The 13,883-nt window shown below is 43.1% G+C and overlaps 1 protein-coding gene across 5 annotated transcripts in view; it reads left to right on the forward strand.

The window, feature by feature from the left end:
- Positions 1-7,975: 7,975 nt before the first annotated feature.
- The window catches only part of CACNA2D2 (calcium voltage-gated channel auxiliary subunit alpha2delta 2), a 553,469-nt gene continuing 547,561 nt past the window's right edge, over positions 7,976-13,883 (forward strand). For all 5 annotated transcript variants that reach the window (XR_014003634.1, XM_081177654.1, XM_081177655.1 and 2 more), the window contains exon 1: positions 7,976-8,614. Coding sequence is in view for 4 of the 5 variants with exons in the window: in XM_081177654.1 (XP_081033780.1) it covers positions 8,490-8,614 (125 nt within the window). In the remaining variant the exon portion in view is untranslated. The remainder of the gene's footprint in view (positions 8,615-13,883) is intronic.

The raw sequence follows: 13,883 nt of genomic DNA on the forward strand, positions 1-13,883 counted from the left end.
AGTTAGTGAGGCTCGTTTGACAACAAGAAACCAAGCCTTTGATATCATTGACACCCCTCCAACAGAAATTCAGCGGGCACCTTCTGTGCCAACTTTAAATGCCTGCTGAAAACTTTTCTATTCTGCCAGGTAGAATGCAATGACCTGCTGATGATTGTTTTTAATTATTTTGCTTTTAACATCTTTTAGATTTTTATGGTTTTACTTTATGGTTTTGATATTGGTAAGCTGCTGTGATACACAGCATCTCTATGATACAGTGGTATATAAACATTTTTATGAACAAACAAGCAAACAAACAACTAAGCCCCAGAGCTGGCTTCTCTGCTCTGTCTTACCTACACATTACCTCTGTATTACTCTGATGCAGAGCAATTGGTAGTAGTACACCCCATGGGCAAACTTTGTGCTGGTATTCTAGTGTTGTTTCGTGGCAAAATGTTCGATATGGTTTCATAAATAGTAATTTGGTTGCAATGTTTCACCAAGGACCGTTCTGCCTTTGCTTCATGTACAGTCGTACCTTGGTTGTCGAACGCCTTGGTACTCGTACGTTTTGGCTCCTGAATGCCACAAACCCAGAAGTGATTGTTCTGGTTTGCATACGTTCTTGGGAAGCTGAGTGTCCAATAGGGCTTCTGCGGTTTCTGACTGGCTGCAGGAGTTTCCTGCAGCCAATTGGAAGCCACACCTTGGTTTCTGAATGTTTTGGAAGTCGAACGGACTTCATTCGACTTCCGAGGTACCACTGTATTTCTGAAAGTTACTTCAAAACGCAAGACATTGGCCTAGTTGTTTTTTAAATAAATAAATAAATAAATAAATAAATAAATAAATAAATAAATAAAAGTATATGGTAACAGTGGCATATGGTGAATCTGACCCATGGGAATGCCAGAGCAGACTTTGAACACTTTTGCATTCTGTCATCACTGTATTTTTATTCCCAAGGACAAGAAGCAGAGATTAATTGCCAAATCTTGTCCTTATTTAGCTGGTAATATGTCACATTGTATTCAGTGGATCAAAGTCACAGGTAAGAATGCAAGTTTGGAAGTAAGCCCCATTGAATTCAATGGGATGCACACCAAATAAATACTCTTTCTAACAATAAATAACTATGAAATGGTGCTCAATTTTATTCACACATAGATTAAGATGGTGAGGCCAACTGCTGGAATGGACAAATGTCCTTTATAAAAGAACACTTGTGAGTCCATAGGGCAACCTTTCTGCATATCAATGATTATGCTACTTTCCCCTCTGGTCATGGTTCAGTCTAAGTTAAGTGCTTAACTCTCATTTAAATTAATGGGTCTTTTTCAGATTGATCCCATGCATGTTTACTTGGCTGTTAAGTTCCACTGAGTTTAACGGGATTTACTCTCAAGAAAGTGAACACTGGTTGCTAGCAAAAACAAAACAAACAAATAAATAAATAAATTTAAGAGCAAAATTCTATGTGCTGAAGCATGACTTGATCATGACCTTTGTGTTTGGAAGTCCTGTTTAGCATTCTCAGTTCATCCTAATCATGGATAGGTTAGATGTGAAGTAATTAGAAACAGACTGCTGAAGAACAGTAGGAGAAGAGGCAATGAAATAGCAAATGAAATGCAAGGTTGATAAATTAAAGTGATGCATAACCAGAAAATAACACTAGTTGAGCCTATAAAGTGAATTAAAAACATTTCTGCTCAAGAAAATATATATTGGAATCTTTAAAATAGCTCATTGGGGGAAGGGGAACAGCTCAGTATGTTGCAGCCTTCAAATGGATAAATACAATTGTAGGATTTATTAGGCAACAGGTAGAAAATAATGCAGACAATAGCATTTGTCCACAGTATTAGATCTTTGAGCAATTCTGCTCAGGCCATCCCAAATAAGATTACTAAATGTCCAGAGAAGAGCAGTAAAACTGAGCAGAGCTATGGAACGTATTTCATGTACAGAACAAAAAATTTATAAGGACAGTTTAGCTTAAGAAAAAGTCAGTCAAGAAAAGATATGTCTGTAGTATATAAAATCATGTCTGCGTGATTATTTATCTGCCTTTCAGACTACAGTGGTACCTCGGGTTACATACGCTTCAGGTTACAGACTCCGCTAATCCAGAAATAGTATGTTTAGGGAAGCTTTTAATGTTTGATGTATCATAGTATTTTAATATTCTTTTGGAAGCCGCCCAGAGTGGCTGGGGAAACCCAGCCAGATGGGCGGGGTATAAATAATAAATTATCATTATTATTATTATTATTATTATTATTATTATTATTATTATTATACCTTGGGTTAAGAACTTTGATTCAGGATGAGAACAGAAATCGTGCTCCTGCGGCGCGGTAGCAGCAGGAGGCCCCATTAACTAAAGTGGTGCTTCAGGTTAAGAACAGTTTCAGGTTAAGAACAGACCTCCAGAATGAATTAAGTTCTTAACCCGAGATACCACCGTATAGGAACACAGGAAGCTTGTCCTACTCAGAGCACATCCATTGAAATTAATGGACTAAAGTTAGCCATGCTCATTAATTTAATGCATGGGTAGGCAAACTAAGGCCCAGGGGCTGAATCCGGCCCAATTGCCTTCTAAATCCGGTCCATGGACAGTCTGGGAATCAGCGTGTTTTTACATGAGTAGAATGTGTGCTTTTATTTAAAATGCATTTCTGGGTTATTTGTGGGGCCTGCCTGGTGTTTTTACATGAGTAGAATGTGTGCTTTTATTTAAAATGCATCTCTGGGGTATTTGTGGGGCATAGGAATTTGTTCATTCCTCCCCAAAAAAATAGTCTGGCCCCCCACAAGATCTGAGGGACAGTGGACCGGCCCCCTGCTGAAAAAGTTTGCTGACCCCTGATTTAACGGGTCCACTCCGACTAGGACTTACCATAGATTGGATTTAGTCCTTTGTCCACCTGGCCCAGTACTGTTCATTCTGACAGAAATTCTTGAGGGTCTTAGAGCTAGGACTTTTTGCATATAAAACATGATGCTTGTCAACATTTATTAAGTAGCCCAGGCTAAGGATAACAGAGCCATTGAAGGGATCAGCAGCCGCCTGAGAGAACTGTTGGGCAGCCCCACTGTCATCTTCCCTGAGGCTACTTTAGATCTGTGTGCCCTGAAGAAAGGCCAAAGCTAGGCCAGGGAACAACTACCATCAGCCCCTGAAGCAATTCTTGGTGAGCTGAGGTAACTGTTGAGGCAGCTCCACCCTCCAATTTCCCCAGGACTACTTGAGACCTGTATACCTTAGTCAGAAGACAAGGAGCCCATGCCATAGAGCTACTGCCAGCTGCTCCTAAAATTGTCCAAATAATATTTTGTATGATTTGTGTTAATATTTCAAGTTGCAAATGGTCTTGGGTTCTTTGGCAGATGGTATATAAAAGCAATAAATAAATAAATAGGTCCACAAGGCATCTAAACAGCTCTTATAAACATTTTTCCTTCCATGAAATCCTTCTCCTGAATGAAGCCAACTATGAGGCACAGAGAAGGGACTCAGCAGATCTTAGGCAGCAGGTAGAGTGGTAAGGGTCATTACTAACACTTTGATATTTATTCCAGGGTTCATCTCTCTCCTGAACAGGGCCACCTCAGTTTTTTTCTGGATTAAGTCTCAATTTATTAGCACACATCCAACCCTTTACAGCCTCCAAAGGCTGTAAGGCAGGCAAGGGCCCACAGCCCAGCTCCCGAGGTGGCCAGGTGGGGTTTGCTAGCTCTTTGAGGAGGTACGTGATTCCTCAGCTGGAGTAGGCTCAGAACAGGTGAGGGTCACATGCCTCATCAAGCTCAGATGCTGCAGTCAGCGTGGGTGGTATAAAAGGGAAGCACAGCTGAGATGCTGTGTCTGATTAATTGCCCACATTGATGGACCTTGGTTTGAATGTTCTAGGACCTCTGCAGGGCAGTTCCTTGGGTATGACTCTGGAGTGTGTTTCCTAACCTTTGGAATTTGGGCTTCAAATACGTGCATTGACCCTGGACCGTGTTTCCTGGCTGTAGAACTTGGGACTTGACATACTGACTTGCAAGGAAGTAGGCAAGGAGTTCAGGACAATATAATACTCAGGTACTCTAGACTACACAGATTACAAAGAGAAAAGTCCTCCAAATAACTTTAAAGTACTTAAAAATACACATGAACACATATTGATGTTAACATTATTTGAAGCAGTATAATGGCCCCCATATGCCACACTATATTATGGAATGTGTTTCCAGTTTTAGTATATGAAGTCGTCCCAGTTAGTATCCCAGTGGTCTATGAAAATAAGACGGGCAAAGAAGGTAATGTGTTAGTTTGTTTGATTTCTAGCCTTGCTCCCACCTCAATGGCTTGGGTCAGGTAACAATTTAAAAGCAATGCATATAAAAGTATCTAATCAAATAAATAACAAACAACAAAGCCTGATTTAAAGCCCTAATGTATTCAGGGACACTCTTGAATCATGGCAACTATAGTTTTCATGCGCAGAGTGACTTGGATAAGATGTACATGCACAGAAGCATTAGGAGCTGCTGTGGAGCCTGCGTAGAGCAATGGTAGTCAACGTACTGCTCTCCAGGTATTTTGGACCATAGCTTCCTTCAGCTTCAGGAAGTGGTCAGCTTCTGTAGTGGTCAGAACAGGTGATAGTAGACTCCAGTAATAGAAGAACCCATGATGAGAATTTGGGGGAGCTTACTTTGTTAGATACTTGGAACAAAGGGTTCTCCTGTTGTAGGTAGTACAAAAGTTTCAAAAAACCTCTACAAATGTTTCACATGATGACATCACATAGAGCCCAAATGATGAGTAGAAACAATACCTTTCACATTGTCTTCATACAAGCTACCTTCCACTGTGCAAGAAGCCTATTGTATACTCAGTATACAATATACAATGCAGTATGACAAGTGAAGCTCAGGATACTGCAAGATTTAACTCTCTTTGGTGTGGCAGTGCACTGTTTCCAGAAATACACCCAAGAGTCACTAAAGAGAAGTTATGTTTAAGGCAGCCCAGCACAAAAGTATTTTGAAAATGCCACCCAATGCTATGTTTTTTGTCACTCGTTTTGTTGACTCATACAAGCAGCATTAATTTGTAGATAGACCATTGTCATCCTTCTACTCTTTCAGCTGAGCTCCCGCAAAAAAAAAAAGGGGGGGAGAGAAAATTAAGAAATTACACATATATTTCCAGAAGCAAGACTTGACTCTGGCAATATGTAGGGCAGACTCTGCTCACTGGAAGGACAGATCGTGAAGCTGAGGCTCAAATACTTTGGCCACCTCATGAGAAGAGAAGACTCCCTGGAAAAGACCCTGATGCTGGGAAAGATGGAGGGCACAAGGAGAAGGGGACAACAGAGGACAAGATGGTTGGACAGTGTTCTCGAAGCTACAAACATGAGTCTGACCAAACTGCGGGAGGCATTGGAAGACAGGAGTGCCTGGCGTGCTCTGGTCCATGGGGTCACGAAGAGTCGGACACGACTAAACAACAACAAAGGGCAGACTCTTGAGGCTGCACCATTTAATGGGAATCCCTTAGAGTACTGGATTTGTTTGGTAGGCCACAGTGAAATGACTCTTATATCCTCCAATTATACCTATTAAATAGGTACATTGCTATTTCCCCCTCTCTCTATGGGATTAATTTGCACTGAGTCTTCTAAGTTACTTTTCGTGCTGGAGGTCCTGTGTGTCCTGAAGAGTTTGTATTTGCCCAGTTTTAAATGTGTGCTAAATGGCTGTATATTCAGCTTGGGTAACCCCTTTTCTTGTTCCCTCCCATCTCTACCACAGAGTCCTAAAATTATGAATCCAGCAGAGAAAATCTCATCAAAGTAGCCAGTCTGTTGAGTTAATAAATGCAGCATTTCAGGACTAGAAAATCAGCAAGATACGTGGGATATATGTGCTTCTTACTGTGAAGCTATGTGTCTTTGCCCATTTACATTGTTTTTTGGTTAAAATAACAAAGCTTTTAGATCAGTATTACAGCCTGATCCTATGTATATCTATTTGGAAGTGAGGGAACATCCATTTTGGGGTGGGATTCAATCACATACTGGCAAATTGACATCACACAATTATAGCTGGTTGGGTAGTCTTTCACAACAAACTCCCTTTGCCAAAAGATTGAACTTTTTGGAATGATGGGAAAATGCAGTGGAAAGTGGGGGATAATTCTTGCTTTGATGCAATGTCACCTAGTCTCGTAAAGATGAATGCACTAGAAGCAGGTCTAGAAGCACCTTCAGTCACACATACTTCAATGTAAACTACTCTCAGGTAAGTATTCATAGGACAGCAGCTGAACAGCACAACTTGAAGCAGTCTTATTTGGAAGTAAATTCCACTGTGTTCAGTGGAACTTACTCTCCACTCAGTGTGTTTAGGATTGCAGTGGCCTACAGTAGGGAATAAGCCCTATTGGGAGCTATTTCAGCAGAATCATGCATAGAACTATTGTCCTACATAGGGTACATTGAAAATCATGTACCACTAAATCAGCGGGATTTAAATCAGAGGGATTATGCACCCTTTGTGCATAGTTGCTAGACTGCATGGAATAGAACGTTCACTGTGTTCCTTCTACCTGTTTGCCCACTAAAATCAACTCCTACCTTTCACAACATTCCCCCTATATTCCATTTTAAAATTTGGAGAGTGGGGTCGCATTTGAGAATTGTATTTTTAACAAGGTACAATGGAAAATAGGCAAATTTGCAGTATTTTTTTTTTAAAAAAATGAGATGGTAGAAGAATACACTTCTCAAAGTTAAGGTGTGTATGCAGCCTTTGGAGCATTATGCCGCCACTTGCTGTGGAAGCAGGTAACCGGGTATTTTCTCAATGCATTATGAGGGGAGCTGCCAAATGTACACCCAGGAACATATTTGAGATTGGTCACCATGATGTCTGGAGGATTCTGCCTGTCCATGTTCGGTTAAAATTCAATTCCTAACCAGTTTCAAAATTAAAACTAGCCAAACCAAACTCTAGGCTTCAGGAATCTCCTCGAATTCTCAGTTTAATAGAAGACACTCTTAAAATGGGATAGCTCCGACAAATTGCCGAGGTGTACCTTCTCAGGGATCGGCCTCCAATTCTGTACAGTGGTACCTCGGGTTAAGAACTTAATTTGTTCTGCAGGTCCGTTCTTAACCTGAAACTTTTCTTAACCTGAGGTACCATTTTAGCTAATGGGGCCTCCTGCTGCCACCATGCTGCCAGAGCATGATTTCTGTTCTCATCCTGAAGCAAAGTTCTTAACCCGAGGTACTATTTCTGGGTTAGTGGCATCTGTAACCTGAAGCGTCTGTAAGCCGAGGTACCACTGTACAGAATTTCTCCTGCCCCCCCCAATTTAATTTCCTATAATAGCAGCCTAGAGGAACTCGCAGCTAATGAGTCAGTTTGATTGGCAGGTGTTAACTTTCATGGTGCAAAACAGTGGATGTACTCCTGGGGTAGCTGCGCTACCTGCGTTGGGGGGGGGGGCATAGCTGGCGCAGAGTCAAGCTGAGTGACCTGCATTAAACTGCCTACACACCGAGAGAGTTTGCCAGGCTGGGGTAACTGGTACGCACCAGTTGGAGAAGGGGGAAGCGGTGGTGGTGATGGGGCGGCCGCGGGGGAGGGGGGCGCAGAAATCCGCTTCGCTAGCACTTGCGGGGTCAAGAGGAGCGCAAGTTTAACAGGACCCGGCCAATGTGGCTGCACCGACTTCCTCGCACGTGCCCTGGCGGCAAAGGCACGCGAGCGCGCCAGCCCCCCTGCTGCCACGAGCAGGCGAGGGCGAGTGCGTGACGCTTGGCGGGGCGCGCGCGCAGCAGCTCGGGCCGCCTGGGCCCAGCGAAAGGTCCAGAGGCTGAGAGGACGCTGGTTCGCCAGGCGCCGGCTGTCTCGGGAGCATGCGCCGTGGTGGCTGCCGAGGATGGAGAGCGTTCCGAAGCGAGGGGAGGGCGGCGGGAAGAGAGGGATGCGGAGAGGAGGGGGAGGAGGGATGCGAGGGGAGGAGGCTGGGCAGGTTGGCCGCCTATTTGAGGGAAAGTAGCAGTTTGTATTCGCTCAGTGTTTGCCACAACGGAGCCGAGCCCGCCGCGTGAGGGCCGGAGCGAGCAGCAGCAGCAGCAGCCACCGCCGCCGCCACCCGCCTGGCTGGCTGTGTAGGGAGCCCCAGCCGCGCTCTCCCGACCCCCTGCTCTCTCGCCTCAGCCTCCCGAGAGCTGCCCCGCTCGTGGCATTTGAGTGTGGGGACGGAGGGCGGGAAGGAGGCTGCGGCCGCCACCACTTGCTTATAGCTGACTGACTGGACTCTTGCGCCTCTCTGGAGTAGCCGGAGGAGATCCAGCGGCGCCGGTCCCTCAGAGAAGCCCCTCGCAGGTTCCCAGCCCGAGCGGGGAGGGTGTCTTTGGCAGCCCAGCGCCACCGCCGCCGGGGAGAGGGTGAAGAGTTGGTGCCGCCGCTGAATTTTTAATGGAAAAATGGCGTTCTCCGCTCAGACCTGCGGCGCATCTTGCATCGTCCCGGCTCTGTGCAGCCAAATAATCCTGTGCCTCGTCCTCTCGGCTCCCGCCGCGGATGGCTACAGCTTTCCCCAGCAGTACACGTAAGTGAGAGCCCCTCACCCATGTAGGCTGCCAGGGCAGGCAAGCAGGCAGGCAGGCACCTGGCAGTCGTAGCAGGAGCAGCAGCAGCCTCCGCCGCGGGCGAGTGCAGCCTCTGGCTGGCTGGCTGGCTGGCTGACGGGCGCTCGCCTCGCAACTTGATTCGGATTGCCTGCCGGGGGGAGACTGCTTTGGCACTTGTCCCACTCCAAGTATCTGCAGCGATACTACTTCAGATGTTCTGGGGGATTTATTTATTTATTAAAGAAATAGTGCAGCCGATCTGCATTGCCCAGGGCTACTCAGATGTCGAGGGGACTTTGGGGGGGGGGTCCCGTTTTAGTTGGGGCGGATGGGAGAAGTTGGCCAGCGCGCAGGTTCTCTCTTCCCCCGACTCCCGCTCGCCCAGACGCTTAGGCACAAACCAAGCGCTGTTCCGGATCCTAGCCAACTACCCCTTCCGAAGTGGTGGGGTGAAGTTGTGTGTGTACCACATATCTATGTGTTCTAAAATGCCTGACCGAGATAACTCCTTTATCATTTTTTAAACAATACCTAAGAAACCCTTTCCTTAAGTGCTGAAGAAGCACTTAAGCAACTGTAAACAAGCAAAAGACCAACAGGGCAATATATTAGCGTTAACACTTCGCTGGAGAACTGTTAATATGTGCAAAGTTTCGAAATATCACACGAAGTAGTGGGGAACATATTTAGTTGTGCTCCATTGTTTACACCTATATCTGCGTTTGAAATAGCTACGACTTCAGTACAAATGTTGGCAGCAGCAAATTTCTATTTTTAAACTCCTCTTTGCTGTGGCTTCATCAGTTTCTGCATTCTCTCCCCCCACCCCCCACCCCAACACTTCTTTATATAAAACTGTTGGCGTGAGGGTCCTAACATAATCTTCTTAAGAGTGGAATGAAGGTTGCTGAAGTTCTTAAGGTTTTTGGCTTCTAATTGGGATATATATTTTTTTAAAAAAGAAAAATACATATTGAAATTTTAATTTGAGTCATGGAAGAAACAGATGTCTTTTATGGCTTACAGGTGCACCCACACAAACTCTCCAGCCCAGGTATATATAGCGGAGTTTTAAATGACTAATGTATTGATAGTTGCATTGCATGCAGCATCTATGGCTCTATTGTTGTTGTTGTTATGCCTGAACTGAGACAAATTGATTCCAGTCTGCTGAGACCAAAGATTGGAAAGCATCCTACTATGAGATTGGGAGGTGAGAGGCAACATATCAAATGTCTTTCAGTAGCAAATGGTTTGCCGCTGAGGAGATTGCCACATTCATTGAGAGCCTCTTCTCCTAGACATTTCTGATCATGGTAGCTGCAGAAAATGCAGCATTTTGAGGCACAAAACATCACTCTTCTTGGGGCTTGGAAGTTGTCAGTGTGTCCATTTGTGACCTGCTTCTTTCAGCGAAGAAATGTTTTCATGACACAAATCAATAATGGTCACATTGACCTTAACATCCCATTGGTATTTTGGGTACAATAGTTTAGATTGAATCCTTCAGAGGGCTTCAATTATAATAAATTGGTACAACTATGATAACATATTTTAGCAATATTACTTGGAAATATATTTTTTATGTGTGTGACCTGCTGAAGGACATACTTGGCACTGAATGCTTGCTTAAAAACCCATGACAAGATGCAATGTGGGTTCTTTCCTTAGTGAAACACTTTTTAGCCCTTATTTTCGATCATTATGGCTTGCTACAATGGTTTGCAGCCCCTAATGGTGCCCTCCTCCCCTTTTAAGTTTCCTGTATTATTTCTTTGCCCACCACAACTCTCTCTCTCTCTCTCTCCCCTTCCTCTCCCTCTCCTCTGGAGGTTCCATGTTACATTCTTTCTTTCCTTTGGAGCTGAGCCTCCACACACTACTGACCCCTGAGACTTAGCGGCAGGGCTCCCTTTCTGTCACTTTCCCTGCCAAACATGCATACAAATTCCACTGGGATATAAAGTTCAGAGAGGTTTCTGCCTGGAGTGAGGGAGACAAAACACTTGTTCATTGCTAAATGTTTAGGGTTTGAACTTGCAGCTTTCCTGTTTGAATGAGTAGTCCTTACTCATGCAAGGAGTCTCTTTAGAAATAATCAGTTTCCCTCTCTGTGTGAACGATCACTAAAACAGTCCAACCACTCAATCATTCTGTGTCAGTGTTTTCCCAGAAAATGAATTCAGAACATAACACGGTCAATTAAAAATGAATTACTTTGTTGTACTTATACAAGTTGTAGTTCCTATTCAGATTTCTTTAACGTAATATAGTTTATAAATAACTTTCTCATACACAAGAACTTAGAATTATTGCAAGATCTGTTCTCAACCTTTAGCATGAATTAATTATTGGGGAAATGGGCATTGTTGTTCCAGTACGCACGTACTTCACCTGGGAGTAAAACCAATTGAGCTCATCAGGACTCATTTCTGAATAGACGGAAATAGAACTGAATGGCACAAGATGTGTTTCCTTATCTGCTCTCCTTTAGCAGTGTCAGTTGTAGAAGTCACTGACTGTCAGGTGTGCTATACAGTAATTCATTTTTGCCAAGTAAGAATACTCAAGTAATTTACAACTATTTTAGACAGGGGGAAGAGGGATTTATCCAGACTGTGCAGTATAACATGAGGCCACATATGTTTTGGGGGAGCTATGTTAGCTGATATTACAAATCAAAACAAATAAGCCGATTTTAATTTGCCCATTTGGTGCTTGGATGTTCTATAAAAACCTCTCTTCTTGTATCTACAAACCTCATTGTAATGACCCTTGAACATATTTTTTTAAAAAAAAACTGCATTGATAAAACAGGTCAAATTTTGCAGAGATTCTTGGTCTTCTGAGTATAAGGTAATTTTTTGTTATTTTGTACATTGCTCTCTCTGTGTGTATACATATGTTGCAGTTGACAATGAAGATTATGGGGCTAAGCCAAAGGCCTTGCGGAAAAGGTGGGTTTTGAAGAGAGTTTTGAAGGAATATTTGAGGGGATATTGTATCACAGCTGAGAATGATACTGAGCTTTTAAAATTAGAAACACTCTTAACTTTTAGAGATTGTTTCTGCTGAATTACTACCTCTCTCTCTTTCTCTCTCTCTCCACACGGATGTAATACATATATATATATATATAAAATTATCAAGTATAAGGGCTTAGCCTTCATAACTATTTCTAGAGCTGCCTCCCATTACAGCAGGCTGTCTTGCCTGCAGCATGCAGAATGATTAGAGTATTTGCACTTGGATTGCTGCGACTCAGATATGATTTAAACATTCACAGTGGTTTTGCATATCAGTTCCTAGTTCTGTCCCCTAGTAAACCTCTGGTGTTTCATATTATCTCTCTCTTCCTGGGTAGCATGGTTTTAATCATCTTATGCTGAGCTAAGGAAGGCTTGGCTCAGCCTGTTGTCTAACGTAGAATTTCTCATCGAGATTTAAAAAGCAAAATCCGAGATTGGAACAGGCCCATTCACTTGGGCATGTTGGGTGGTATGCACTTGATTGACAAGTTGCTTTTGGTGACTGGGTATGCCTGTGTACACAGATGGGATTAAGGGCTTTGCTCTTTGAGGCTGATTCTTCTTTTAAATACTTTTCAGCATTGGCTAACTGGTACTAAAGAGAAGCAGGATCTTGTGGAGGCTGATGTGGAGTGAAAGAGGATCCTGTATAACAATTGATCACTTAAGAAGCTATTCTCATGTTTGAGTCCACATTTAACTTATACAAGACATTACTAGGAATTAAACTATGCGGGAGCAGAGCGGAGTAATCCAAATACAAATTCCAAAGCTGCAGTTATGTTGGTCTGTTTCAATCAAAACAACATAGATTCCTGTTGCACCTTAAAGGCTGACAAATATATTCAGACATAAGCTTTCATGGGTTAGAGCCCACTTCACCAGAGACAGAAAATACAAATTGTTATCAGCATTGTAACCTTTAAACAAGTTGGTTATCTTTTGTATTTGAAATAAATTTTCCAAAGGCTGGAGAGCTATTTCTGATTAAGGAAATGAATATGCTTTGTACCTATTGCTTTCCATAAATGTGAGATCTTTATTAGTTTATCCTATTGTCTGGCAGTATAGCTTATTTGTTGCTTTGCTTCAATTCCCACCCCAGATATAGTTATTTATTCCTATGGGATGCATAGTATTCATTTTTTTAAAAAAATGGCAGTTAGAAATGTTGTGTGATGTTTTGTCTGATATTAGGCATCACACATTTGAAAACGGGTGATATAATATAAACATGTAAAACAAAGATCACTGTGAGATCAGGATGCTGGACTAGGGCTCTTCTCATGTTCATTGACTACCTTTAAGACCCATTGAGAAATATCCAGTCTTGCTGCTTTCAGGAAACCAGATGGTTAAGGGTCAAGCATATACTGTATGTACTTGGTCTAACTTCTCCATGCACTCTGTCTACATCTTCAGGACCAGCAACCTGAAAGGGATCCATGAAAGCTTGGTGAGACAGCACAATAGCACCATCTGTCTCCAATCTTGCTTCAAAAGTAGAATCGAAGTCTGAGCTGATGCAAGTGATTTTACCTGTAAAAACTTTCAAAACAGTCACAGTGGTTCATGAGTTGTTCTTTCACTTCCCTGACTTTACCAGGTTGTAGAAAGCCTTTTACCACTGGAGAGGCTCCACTGGATGACACTGAGCAGATGTAATGGTGTCAGAGAAGTGAGATTTGGTAGCTGTCACCACTGCCAAAGAATAGATGATGATGATTTATTTATATGCTGTCCATCTGACTGGGTTGCCCCAGCCACTTTGGGCAGATCCCAACAAAATATTAAAAACACAATGAAACATCAAACATTAAAAACTTCAGTATGCAGCACTGCCTTCAGATGTCTTCTAAAAGTTGTGTAGTTTTTTATCAACTTGACACCTGATGGGCAGGTGTTCCACAGGGCAGGTGCCACTACTGAGAAGACCCTCTGCCTGGTTTCTTGTAACTTCACTTCTCAAAGTGAGGGAACCACAAGAAGGCCCTCAGAGCTGGATCATGATGTCTGGGAGACACTCCTTCAGGTATCCAGGGCTGAGGCAGTTTAGGGTTTTAAAGGTCAGCACAACACTTTGAATTGTGCTCAGAAATGTACTGGGAGTCAATGTAGATCCTTTAGGATTGGTGTTATATGGTCCCGGCGGCCACTCACAGCCACCAGTCTAACTGCCACATTCTGGATTAGTTGTAGTTTCTGAATCACCTTCAAA

Source organism: Podarcis bocagei (genome assembly GCF_964188305.1).
Source record: "Podarcis bocagei genome assembly, chromosome: 2".
Classification (NCBI taxonomy): domain Eukaryota; kingdom Metazoa; phylum Chordata; class Lepidosauria; order Squamata; family Lacertidae; genus Podarcis; species Podarcis bocagei.